We start from the raw sequence: 13,164 nt of genomic DNA, 5'->3' as shown, positions 1-13,164 counted from the left end.
GGAGTACAGAAACAGTTATTAGTAGGGTTGTCCTGATAGGAGTACAGAAACAGTTATTAGTAGGGTTGTCCTGATAGGAGTACAGAAACAGTTATTAGTAGGGTTGTCCTGATCGGAGTACAGAAACAGTTATTAGTAGGGTTGTCCTGATAGGAGTACAGAAACAGTTATTAGTAGGGTTGTCCTGATAGGAGTACAGAAACAGTTATTAGTAGGGTTGTCCTGATAGGAGTACAGAAACAGTTATTAGTAGGGTTGTCCTGATAGGAGTACAGAAACAGTTATTAGTAGGGTTGTCCTGATAGGAGTACAGAAACAGTTATTAGTAGGGTTGTCCTGATAGGAGTACAGAAACAGTTATTAGTAGGGTTGTCCTGATAGGAGTACAGAAACAGTTATTAGTAGGGTTGTCCTGATCGGAGTACAGAAACAGTTATTAGTAGGGTTGTCCTGATAGGAGTACAGAAACAGTTATTAGTAGGGTTGTCCTGATAGGAGTACAGAAACAGTTATTAGTAGGGTTGTCCTGATAGGAGTACAGAAACAGTTATTAGTAGGGTTGTCCTGATCGGAGTACAGAAACAGTTATTAGTAGGGTTGTCCTGATCGGAGTACAGAAACAGTTATTAGTAGGGTTGTCCTGATAGGAGTACAGAAACAGTTATTAGTAGGGTTGTCCTGATAGGAGTACAGAAACAGTTATTAGTAGGGTTGTCCTGATAGGAGTACAGAAACAGTTATTAGTAGGGTTGTCCTGATAGGAGTACAGAAACAGTTATTAGTAGGGTTGTCCTGATAGGAGTACAGAAACAGTTATTAGTAGGGTTGTCCTGATCGGTACAGAGACAGTTATTAGTAGGGTTGTCCTGATCGGTACAGAGACAGTTATTAGTAGGGTTGTCCTGATCGGTACAGAAACAGTTATTAGTAGGGTTGTCCTGATAGGAGTACAGAAACAGTTATTAGTAGGGTTGTCCTGATCGGTACAGAAACAGTTATTAGTAGGGTTGTCCTGATAGGAGTACAGAAACAGTTATTAGTAGGGTTGTCCTGATAGGAGTACAGAAACAGTTATTAGTAGGGTTGTCCTGATAGGAGTACAGAAACAGTTATTAGTAGGGTTGTCCTGATAGGAGTACAGAAACAGTTATTAGTAGGGTTGTCCTGATAGGAGTACAGAAACAGTTATTAGTAGGGTTGTCCTGATAGGAGTACAGAAACAGTTATTAGTAGGGTTGTCCTGATCGGATCGGGTGATTGGAAATTGGGGCCGATCACGTCATTTTCAAATCACCGGAATCGGATCAGGAGCCAAAAAAACGTGATCGGGACATGTCATCCCTAGTATCAATATTATATCCATATCATGATATTAGACTGGATATTGTCTAGGATTTGGGATATTGTACTACTGTGATATGGCATAAACGTGTCCTATAAAATATATATCGGATCCGGACCTGCTTCATTTGATTTCAAGTTAATCCTTTGATATATACGCCAGGGCTTGACATTAAGGCTTGTCCTGTTGTCCGGGACCGGGACAAGTGATACATCTTTCTGGACAAGTGCATTAAAAATGTACTTGCCGTAGAATGTCTGTGATCTTATATAGATTTCATGTTTTCCAAATACACAGCCATGATGGGTCCTTTCCATGCAGACTGACCACGTCGGCATTTAAACTTGTAGCACTGCGTGTGTAATCACCCAGTAATGAATTCCTAAGACTTGGAATCAGATATTGTCCTCTAGTTTCATATTAATTTGAAAGTCCAGGCAGAAAACCTGCGTTAAGTAAAATATCGCCACTTTTCCACGAGGAAAAGCTGGACTGAAAATATGAAAACTGCCTTGGGAAGAACAAACGGGGCACACAGTTTGAGTATGTTGCGATTGGTTTGGGCCTGTGGGGTAATTGATCACACCACCCTTATGTCCTGATTGGTTTGGGCCTGTGGGGTAATTGACCACACCACCCTTATGTCCTGATTGGTTTGGGCCTGTGGGGTAATTGATCACACCACCCTTATGTCCTGATTGGTTTGGGCCTGTGGGGTAATTGATCACACCACCCTTATGTCCTGATTGGTTTGGGCCTGTGGGGTAATTGATCACACCACCCTTATGTCCTGATTGGTTTGGGCCTGTGGGGTAATTGGGCTATAGATTGTTTTTTGAAATTTTGAAAAAAAAGTTAGCCTCGTTTCTCATCATTTTGGACCGTGGGCTATAGCCCATATCGTACGGCATACTATGGCACGCCGTTTTTCATCATTTTTGAGGATTTGAAAAAAAGGAAAAAAACGATGGGTTATAGCCCATGTTTTTTTTAAATTTTGAAAAAAAAAGTTAGCCTCGTTTCTCATCATTTTGGACCGTGGGCTATAGCCCATATCGTACGGCATACTATGGCACGCCGTTTTTCATCATTTTTGAGGATTTGAAAAAAATGAAAAAATGAAAAAAACGATGGGTTATAGCCCATGTTTTTTGAAATTTTGAAAAAAAAAGTTATTCTCGTTTCTCATCATTTTGGACCGTGGGCTATAGCCCATATCGTACGGCATACTATGGCACGCCGTTTTTCATCATTTTTGAGGATTTTAAAAAAATGAAAAAAACGATGGGTTATTCTCCTCTTGCACAAAGTCTAGTAAGGGGCGGAGTCTAGCCAAGTACACAGGCCGGGGCTTCCGCTTTACTTCCGCGTCTATGCAAAACAGATGGAGAATTCCTTCAGTATAATCATAGCTTTATTCCGATACTGTTAACTAAGCTAAATTGTTCGTTTTTGTTGTACTTTTTTTTGTCCAAGTCTGTGTTTATGTTGTTAATGTACGTACCGTTCGTTTTCATCGTTTGTTTTGTCAGTTAGTTAGTTACCGGTAGTTAAGTTTTAACATGAAGAAAACCACGGTGAAGTTGATGAGGAGGGCAGTGGGCTCTACCGAGCATTGCTCAGTGCCTCTTTGCACTGCATCAGCTCGGTTTACAACATTGAGTTTTCACCGTTTCCCAGAAGATGCTGAAGTAAGGGCTAAATGGATTGTTAACATTAGAAGAGACAATTTCACCGTCACTCCTCGGTGCTACGTGTGCAGTCAGGCCTGGAGGTGAGACACATCAGAAAATAGACCACGTATCTATCATCAAATATTCAGTTGTTGTCAATGAAGCTACGTGCAATCGCATCCAGCATGTGTATCCTGTTATCTGTTCCAATGCTTCCATATCTAAATACCTTTCTGAACAAGCAATAACGTACAGTACAAGAGCGGGTACTATACTGTGAGATATGTTGACCCTACAGTGACTATATTTCACCGTACAGCAGAGCAGGTATGCTGTGTTATTGCTTTTATTTCATTTTGAAATGTATTAAAACATTTCACTAAAGGATAAGCCCCTTGAGTTGCAGTCTTTACTTTTGTAATTGTTAACTTCAACAAAGCGCTGGGTTCGGAAAAAAACAACAACAGACGAGCCTTTATTTATTCTTCATCTGTGGAAAAAAGCACTGCTTTCATGTAATAAAGTACGGGACGTGTATGGTATATGCGTGCCATTAGTGGGCGCGTAGTTAGTCAATTAATGCTCCGTTGCATGTCGGTATCACATGCTCACAATGGCTAATCTACAAGCTCACAACTTGTGTGTGTTGTGAGGTTATTGAACGGCGATTTTAGATGCGCGATACCGCCATAAGACAAAGTATAAATCCGTCTTTAATTGTAAATGGTTGTGTGTGTGTGCCTGCCCAGGTTGTGGCCCACCCTGCAGCTGGACCCACTGAGTCCCAGGGAGGTGAGGAGTGTGGTCAACGCAGAGTGCCAGGCCATGGAGGTCAAACTCACCAAGGACCAGGTGAGGGGGGCATAACAGTGTGGACAGATGGTCCTAAGGCTCTGACAAGCAAATCGGATTTGTCAGCCGTCTGCTGTCGCCCCGTCGAAGTATCACCAGTATCTAGCCCATATCGTACGGCATACTATAGCGCGCAGTTTTTCATCATTTTTGAAGATTTGAAAAAAATGACGAAATGACAAAAACGATGGGTTATAGCCCATGTTTTTTGAAATTTTGAAAAAAAAAGTTATCCTCGTTTCTCATCATTTTGGACCATGGGCTATAGCCCATATCGTACGGCATACTATAGCGCGCCGTTTTTCATCATTTGTGAGGATTTGAAAAAAATGACGAAATGACAAAAACGATGGGTTATAGCCCATGTTTTTTGAGAGTGGGAGTGGTGGTGTCTGTCAATGTGGAAACATGTCCTCAGGCCTGGAGGTGAGACACATCAGAAAATAGACCACGTATCTATCATCAAATATTCAGTTGTTGTCAATGAAGCTACGTGCAATCGCATCCAGCATGTGTATCCTGTTATCTGTTCCAATGCTTCCATATCTAAATACCTTTCTGAACAAGCAATAACGTACAGTACAAGAGCGGGTACTATACTGTGAGATATGTTGACCCTACAGTGACTATATTTCACCGTACAGCAGAGCAGGTATGCTGTGTTATTGCTTTTATTTCATTTTGAAATGTATTAAAAAATTTCACTAAAGGATAAGCCCCTTGAGTTGCAGTCTTTACTTTTGTAAATGTTAACTTCAACAAAGCGCTGGGTTCGGAAAAAAACAACAGACGAGCCTTTATTTATTCTTCATCTGTGGAAAAAAGCACTGCTTTCATGTAATAAAGTACGGGACGTGTATGGTATATGCGTGCCATTAGTGGGCGCGTAGTTAGTCAATTAATGCTCCGTTGCATGTCGGTATCACATGCTCACAATGGCTAATCTACAAGCTCACAACTTGTGCGTGTTGTGAGGTTATTGAACGGCGATTTTAGATGCGCGATACCGCCATAAGACAAAGTATAAATCCGTCTTTAATTGTAAATGGTTGTGTGTGTGTGCCTGCCCAGGTTGTGGCCCACCCTGCACCTGGACCCACTGAGTCCCAGGGAGGTGAGGAGTGTGGTCAACGCAGAGTGCCAGGCCATGGAGGTCAAACTCACCAAGGACCAGGTGAGGGGGGCATAACAGTGTGGACAGATGGTCCTAAGGCTCTGACAAGCAAATCGGATTTGTCAGCCGTCTGCTATACTATAGCGCGCCGTTTTTCATCATTTTTTAGGATTTGAAAAAAATGACGAAATGACAAAAACGATGGGTTATAGCCCATGTTTTTTGAAATTTTGAAAAAAAAAGTTAGCCTCGTTTTTCTCATCATTTTGGACCGTGGGCTATAGCCCATATCATACGGCATACTATAGCGCGCAGTTTTTCATCATTTTTGAGGATTTGAAAAAAATGACGAAATGACAAAAACGATGGGTTATAGCCCATGTTTTTTGAAATTTTGAAAAAAAAAGTTATCCTCGTTTCTCATCATTTTGGACCATGGGCTATAGCCCATATCGTACGGCATACTATAGCGCGCCGTTTTTCATCATTTTTGAGGATTTGAAAAAAATGACGAAATGACAAAAACGATGGGTTATAGCCCATGTTTTTTGAAATTTTGAAAAAAAAAGTTAGCCTCGTTTCTCATCATTTTGGACCGTGGGCTATAGCCCATATCGTACGGCATACTATAGCGCGCCGTTTTTCATCATTTTTTAGGATTTGAAAAAAATGACGAAATGACAAAAACGATGGGTTATAGCCCATGTTTTTTGAAATTTTGAAAAAAAAAGTTAGCCTCGTTTCTCATCATTTTGGACCGTGGGCTATAGCCCATATCGTACGGCATACTATAGCGCGCCGTTTTTCATCATTTTTGAGGATTTGAAAAAAATGACGAAATGACAAAAACGATGGGTTATAGCCCATGTTTTTTGAGAGTGGGAGTGGTGGTGTCTGTCAATGTGGAAACATGTCCTCAGGCCTGGAGGTGAGACACATCAGAAAATAGACCACGTATCTATCATCAAATATTCAGTTGTTGTCAATGAAGCTACGTGCAATCGCATCCAGCATGTGTATCCTGTTATCTGTTCCAATGCTTCCATATCTAAATACCTTTCTGAACAAGCAATAACGTACAGTACAAGAGCGGGTACTATACTGTGAGATATGTTGACCCTACAGTGACTATATTTCACCGTACAGCAGAGCAGGTATGCTGTGTTATTGCTTTTATTTCATTTTGAAATGTATTAAAAAATTTCACTAAAGGATAAGCCCCTTGAGTTGCAGTCTTTACTTTTGTAATTGTTAACTTCAACAAAGCACTGGGTTCGGAAAAAAACAACAACAGACGAGCCTTTATTTATTCTTCATCTGTGGAAAAAAGCACTGCTTTCATGTAATAAAGTACGGGACGTGTATGGTATATGCGTGCCATTAGTGGGCGCGTAGTTAGTCAATTAATGCTCCGTTGCATGTCGGTATCACATGCTCACAATGGCTAATCTACAAGCTCACAACTTGTGCGTGTTGTGAGGTTATTGAACGGCGATTTTAGATGCGCGATACCGCCATAAGACAAAGTATAAATCCGTCTTTAATTGTAAATGGTTGTGTGTGTGTGCCTGCCCAGGTTGTGGCCCACCCTGCAGCTGGACCCACTGAGTCCCAGGGAGGTGAGGAGTGTGGTCAACGCAGAGTGCCAGGCCATGGAGGTCAAACTCACCAAGGACCAGGTGAGGGGGGCATAACAGTGTGGACAGATGGTCCTAAGGCTCTGACAAGCAAATCGGATTTGTCAGCCGTCTGCTATACTATAGCGCGCCGTTTTTCATCATTTTTGAGGATTTGAAAAAAATGACGAAATGACAAAAACGATGGGTTATAGCCCATGTTTTTTGAAATTTTGAAAAAAAAAGTTAGCCTCGTTTCTCATCATTTTGGACCGTGGGCTATAGCCCATATCGTACGGCATACTATAGCGCGCAGTTTTTCATCATTTTTGAAGATTTGAAAAAAATGACGAAATGACAAAAACGATGGGTTATAGCCCATGTTTTTTGAAATTTTGAAAAAAAAAGTTAGCCTCGTTTCTCATCATTTTGGACCGTGGGCTATAGCCCATATCGTACGGCATACTATAGCGCGCAGTTTTTCATCATTTTTGAGGATTTGAAAAAAATGACGAAATGAAAAAAACGATGGGTTATAGCCCATGTTTTTTGAAATTTTGAAAAAAAAAGTTAGCCTCGTTTCTCATCATTTTGGACCGTGGGCTATAGCCCATATCGTACGGCATACTATAGCGCGCAGTTTTTCATCATTTTTGAAGATTTGAAAAAAATGACGAAATGACAAAAACGATGGGTTATAGCCCATGTTTTTTGAAATTTTGAAAAAAAAAGTTATCCTCGTTTCTCATCATTTTGGACCGTGGGCTATAGCCCATATCGTACGGCATACTATAGCGCGCAGTTTTTCATCATTTTTGAGGATTTGAAAAAAATGACGAAATGACAAAAACGATGGGTTATAGCCCATGTTTTTTGAAATTTTGAAAAAAAAAGTTATCCTCGTTTCTCATCATTTTGGACCATGGGATATAGCCCATATCGTACGGCATACTATAGCGCGCCGTTTTTCATCATTTTTGAGGATTTGAAAAAAATGACGAAATGACAAAAACGATGGGTTATAGCCCATGTTTTTTGAAATTTTGAAAAAAAAAGTTAGCCTCGTTTCTCATCATTTTGGACCGTGGGCTATAGCCCATATCGTACGGCATACTATAGCGCGCAGTTTTTCATCATTTTTGAGGATTTGAAAAAAATTACGAAATGAAAAAAACGATGGGTTATAGCCCATGTTTTTTGAAATTTTGAAAAAAAAAGTTAGCCTCGTTTCTCATCATTTTGGACCGTGGGCTATAGCCCATATCGTACGGCATACTATAGCGCGCCGTTTTTCATCATTTTTTAGGATTTGAAAAAAATGACGAAATGACAAAAACGATGGGTTATAGCCCATGTTTTTTGAAATTTTGAAAAAAAAAGTTAGCCTCGTTTCTCATCATTTTGGACCGTGGGCTATAGCCCATATCGTACGGCATACTATAGCGCGCCGTTTTTCATCATTTTTGAGGATTTGAAAAAAATTACGAAATGACAAAAACGATGGGTTATAGCCCATGTTTTTTGAGAGTGGGAGTGGTGGTGTCTGTCAATGTGGAAACATGTCCTCAGGCCTGGAGGTGAGACACATCAGAAAATAGACCACGTATCTATCATCAAATATTCAGTTGTTGTCAATGAAGCTACGTGCAATCGCATCCAGCATGTGTATCCTGTTATCTGTTCCAATGCTTCCATATCTAAATACCTTTCTGAACAAGCAATAACGTACAGTACAAGAGCGGGTACTATACTGTGAGATATGTTGACCCTACAGTGACTATATTTCACCGTACAGCAGAGCAGGTATGCTGTGTTATTGCTTTTATTTCATTTTGAAATGTATTAAAAAATTTCACTAAAGGATAAGCCCCTTGAGTTGCAGTCTTTACTTTTGTAATTGTTAACTTCAACAAAGCGCTGGGTTCGGAAAAAAACAACAACAGACGAGCCTTTATTTATTCTTCATCTGTGGAAAAAAGCACTGTTTTCATGTAATAAAGTACGGGACGTGTATGGTATATGCGTGCCATTAGTGGGCGCGTAGTTAGTCAATTAATGCTCCGTTGCATGTCGGTATCACATGCTCACAATGGCTAATCTACAAGCTCACAACTTGTGCGTGTTGTGAGGTTATTGAACGGCGATTTTAGATGCGCGATACCGCCATAAGACAAAGTATAAATCCGTCTTTAATTGTAAATGGTTGTGTGTGTGTGCCTGCCCAGGTTGTGGCCCACCCTGCACCTGGACCCACTGAGTCCCAGGGAGGTGAGGAGTGTGGTCAACGCAGAGTGCCAGGCCATGGAGGTCAAACTCACCAAGGACCAGGTGAGGGGGGCATAACAGTGTGGACAGATGGTCCTAAGGCTCTGACAAGCAAATCGGATTTGTCAGCCGTCTGCTATACTATAGCGCGCCGTTTTTCATCATTTTTTAGGATTTGAAAAAAATGACGAAATGACAAAAACGATGGGTTATAGCCCATGTTTTTTGAAATTTTGAAAAAAAAAGTTAGCCTCGTTTTTCTCATCATTTTGGACCGTGGGCTATAGCCCATATCATACGACATACTATAGCGCGCAGTTTTTCATCATTTTTGAGGATTTGAAAAAAATGACGAAATGACAAAAACGATGGGTTATAGCCCATGTTTTTTGAAATTTTGAAAAAAAAAGTTAGCCTCGTTTCTCATCATTTTGGACCGTGGGCTATAGCCCATATCATACGGCATACTATAGCGCGCAGTTTTTCATCATTTTTGAGGATTTGAAAAAAATGACGAAATGACAAAAACGATGGGTTATAGCCCATGTTTTTTGAAATTTTGAAAAAAAAAGTTAGCCTCGTTTCTCATCATTTTGGACCGTGGGCTATAGCCCATATCGTACGGCATACTATAGCGCGCAGTTTTTCATCATTTTTGAAGATTTGAAAAAAATGACGAAATGACAAAAACGATGGGTTATAGCCCATGTTTTTTGAAATTTTGAAAAAAAAAGTTATCCTCGTTTCTCATCATTTTGGACCATGGGCTATAGCCCATATCGTACGGCATACTATAGCGCGCCGTTTTTCATCATTTTTGAGGATTTGAAAAAAATGACGAAATGACAAAAACGATGGGTTATAGCCCATGTTTTTTGAGAGTGGGAGTGGTGGTGTCTGTCAATGTGGAAACATGTCCTCAGTAGGCACTTCATGAAAGAAGACGTGATAGAGACTCCAGGTGGACTTCATCGCATTAGAAAGGGGGCCTTGCCTGTGTTGTTTGAGTGGAATAAATATGAAGTCCATCAACGTGTTAGTGTTTGGCAGAGGAGAGAAAGACCTACTAACTGCCCAGATCAGATGGCGATGGATGGTGCAGCAGCTGCTGCTGGAACTGTCATGGAAGTGACCACGACTTGTGACCACGACTACTGCACACCCCCTGAACCTGCCGCTGTTGACCTCGCATTGAGTGAGAGGGATGACATGAAGGATGTAATCACTCAACTGAAGAAGCAAGTGGAGGACTTGTCACTGAAATGTAGGTTTGGACTACATCGATTTGAAGGCTCAGACTCACAGACTAGACACTTCACAAGGTGAGAATAACTTGCATAAAGCATACCAATTTCATTTATTTATTGTGTAAATTTATTTATGTAAATGTCATTACATGAAAGTAACCTTGCTCATGGTTATAAACAATGACAATCCTAATTTGTCCAAGATTTGCTACCTATGAGCACCTGGTGGTGTTTTGGGAACTGATTGAACCATCCACAGCCAACATGATCCGAGTCACCCGGGCACGGAGAGCCCAGCAGAGGAATGAAGAAATATTTATTCCATGTACTTACTCGGTAAGTTTACTCAGGCTGTTTTAATATTTTGTACTGTTGTGAGCGTGTCGAGCGGCCAAGGCAACAAATGAATGGAGACCAGTCCAGGGGCACCTTCAATAAGGCTTTATTTTTTCATCACTTTGACAGTATTATGCATCACAACCTGTCATCTCTTGAGTTCAATACAACTGACTGCTTTTTATGGTGCAGTCCATTCCCTGGTTAGCCCATACCATTCCCCATGGGTAAACATGATATATACAACACATACAGGATTACATTCCTCATAGTCCATCCCAATCCCCCCTGCTCCATTTCCCACTTGGTCCCTCCCGGAACTATAAGAGGGGTGCCTATACCCAGAGGGAACTCATTTGCCCGAACACCACCCTGAGAGGAGGATGAGAATAAACAGAGGTAAGTTTAGACAGAGATTTACATTCCTTCTTTACAAGTCTTCTCCTGATACTGGTCAATTAGAAAGTATATGCTGTCCTATTTATTCCTCAACTAATGTGCCTTATCTCTGCTCATTTGTAGGTGTATGAGGAGATCCACCACTTCAGAGAATCACCGACTCAGTGTCCCCCCTTAACTTCAATAAATGCATTTGTTACAATTTGTGTCCTTATTTACATTATACATTATACATAGAATTGGGTTAGCATCTGCATTAGGTATAGTGACGGCGTCCGCCGTCACAACTGTGCTAATCGTTACTGTATAATCGCTATACCAGAGGGGTAGCCAACCTAGCACTGGGGCCAACATTGGCACAGGGGAGGGGAACACTGGCATAAGTGTGTGAGAGGGAGAGAGGATCTTTTAAAAATAAAATAATTTGTAGTACTCTCACATATCTATGCAAATGACATTCTGCACATAATTCTACATTCATTCAAACTCAGAACTCTGAATGGGGAGGGAGTCTGAGAGATACAGTAGGTGGGTTATTGGTCTGAATCTAATGATCCTTGCATCCTGATGTGAAAGAAAATATATTGACAACCAAAATATGTTGGAAATATTAATTGATGTGATGTCATAATTAAAATGAAGATATGAATGCCACACTGACTATCAGGAAGCATTGACCCTGACATTGTCATCGAGGGTAGTAGTATTCAGGTTGTATCAGAATTTAAATATCTAGGAATTACACTAGTAATTTACATTTAAAAAACATGTTAAACATTTAGCCAATAAAATCAAATTCAATGTATCTAATTTCAGACACATAAGACCATATCTAACAACAGATGCAGATAAACTCTTCATGCATGCTATGATTGTCTCACACATAACCTACTGTTTCACAGCCTGGTCGCAGACAAATCAGACAACTTTAAAATCACTGTACTAACAGACATCAAGAACACTTGACCAAAAGCCCAAACGTTACCACCATTGCTATAGTTCAAAAGTTACTTAATTTTGACAGATTTAAACATTTTGCAGATGCTTGTCTCATTTTTAAGATCATAAATGGACTTGCACCACTGAAACAGTTCATAGGTCGAAGGGACAGTGGTGACAGAGCAACAAGCGCAACTACCAGAGGGGACTGTGGAGTACCAACCAGACGTAGTGTGTTGTATGTGTAGTGTGTAAAACACACTAGACATAATTGTCTATGTTTTGTACATTCTCTTTCAGAGACATGCTCTGCTTCCGTGGGATGAATTCTTCCTTTTCCTCATGTACCTGGCGTTGGGGTCCACAGAAGTTGACCTGGCAGATCGTTTCGGGATCCACCCATCAACGGTCAGCCGGATCATAACAACGTGGACATATTACCTGTACTTTCTGCTGGGCTCACTGAAAATTTGGATGTCCCAAGAGGAAGTTCAGGCTGTGTTGCCGAGGGAGTTCAGGGAGAGCAAATACGCTGATACACAGGTAAACGCAATCACTTGCATTAGTCTAGACTAGATGGAAAGGGGGTCCACAGCGCACATAGGGTGGTCAGTAGCTGTCAGTAATAATAATAATAATGAATTGCATTTTTATAGCGCTTTTCTATGCACTACGTGCCTACTCAAAGCGCTTACAGTGATTAATTCATTCATACATTGGGAAGGGCAGCGTAGTCTTAATGTTGTGTGAGCATGGGCAGATCAATGTATCTCTCCAGACATTGTTAAAACCTGAGAACTGTTTTCCCTGCATCACTTTGACCTAGAAAAATCATTTATGATGTTACTTCATTTTGTAGGTGATTATCGACTGCACAGAGCTGAGATGCCAACAGCCAGAAAGCTTGTCTCTTCAGAGTGAGATGTTCTCATCCTACAAGTCACATTCCACCCTGAAGGGCCTGATTGGCATGGCACCTCATGGAGCAGTCACCTTCATCTCAGACCTGTATGCTGGCTCCATCAGTGACAAAGAGCTGTTTAAGCAGTCAGGCCTCCAAGACCTGCTGACAAAGGATATGGCTGTGATGGCAGACAAGGGATTTTTGATTGTTGACTGTATCCCAGGTCAACTGTATCGCCCACCCTTCCTCTCAAAACAGAGCCAGATGCCAGCAGGAGATGTTAATAAAACCCAGGAGATTGCACACCTTCGAGTCCATGTTGAGAGAATAATCGGAAGAATTAAACTGTGCAAGCTCTTCCAGTCTGACATCCCTGTTTCCTTGATGGGAAGCATTAACTCTCTGTGGACTGTGGCCTGCTTACTCAGCAACTATCAATATGGACCTCTGGTGAACTGGTCAACAGTGATGAATTGA

General features: G+C 41.0%; 1 protein-coding gene across 1 annotated transcript in view; it reads left to right on the top strand.

The window, feature by feature from the left end:
* The window catches only part of LOC308310636 (uncharacterized protein), a gene marked incomplete at both ends in the record, with an annotated part of 35,285 nt that extends 22,121 nt beyond the window's left edge, over positions 1-13,164 (top strand). Inside the window, 11 exons of the mRNA XM_080757016.1 lie at positions 3,765-3,867; positions 4,286-4,293; positions 4,939-5,041; positions 5,902-5,909; positions 6,558-6,660; positions 8,167-8,174; positions 8,823-8,925; positions 9,913-10,184; positions 10,313-10,445; positions 12,084-12,326; positions 12,643-13,164. Coding sequence (XP_080613142.1) covers positions 3,765-3,867; positions 4,286-4,293; positions 4,939-5,041; positions 5,902-5,909; positions 6,558-6,660; positions 8,167-8,174; positions 8,823-8,925; positions 9,913-10,184; positions 10,313-10,445; positions 12,084-12,326; positions 12,643-13,164 — 1,606 coding nt within the window. The remainder of the gene's footprint in view (positions 1-3,764; positions 3,868-4,285; positions 4,294-4,938; positions 5,042-5,901; positions 5,910-6,557; positions 6,661-8,166; positions 8,175-8,822; positions 8,926-9,912; positions 10,185-10,312; positions 10,446-12,083; positions 12,327-12,642) is intronic.

This window comes from Protomyctophum bolini, assembly GCF_963924005.1.
Source record: "Protomyctophum bolini genome assembly, chromosome: 23".
Lineage (NCBI taxonomy): Eukaryota > Metazoa > Chordata > Actinopteri > Myctophiformes > Myctophidae > Protomyctophum > Protomyctophum bolini.
The sequence above is the reverse complement of the archived record's forward strand: the minus strand, read 5'-3'. Positions and strand labels throughout refer to the sequence as shown.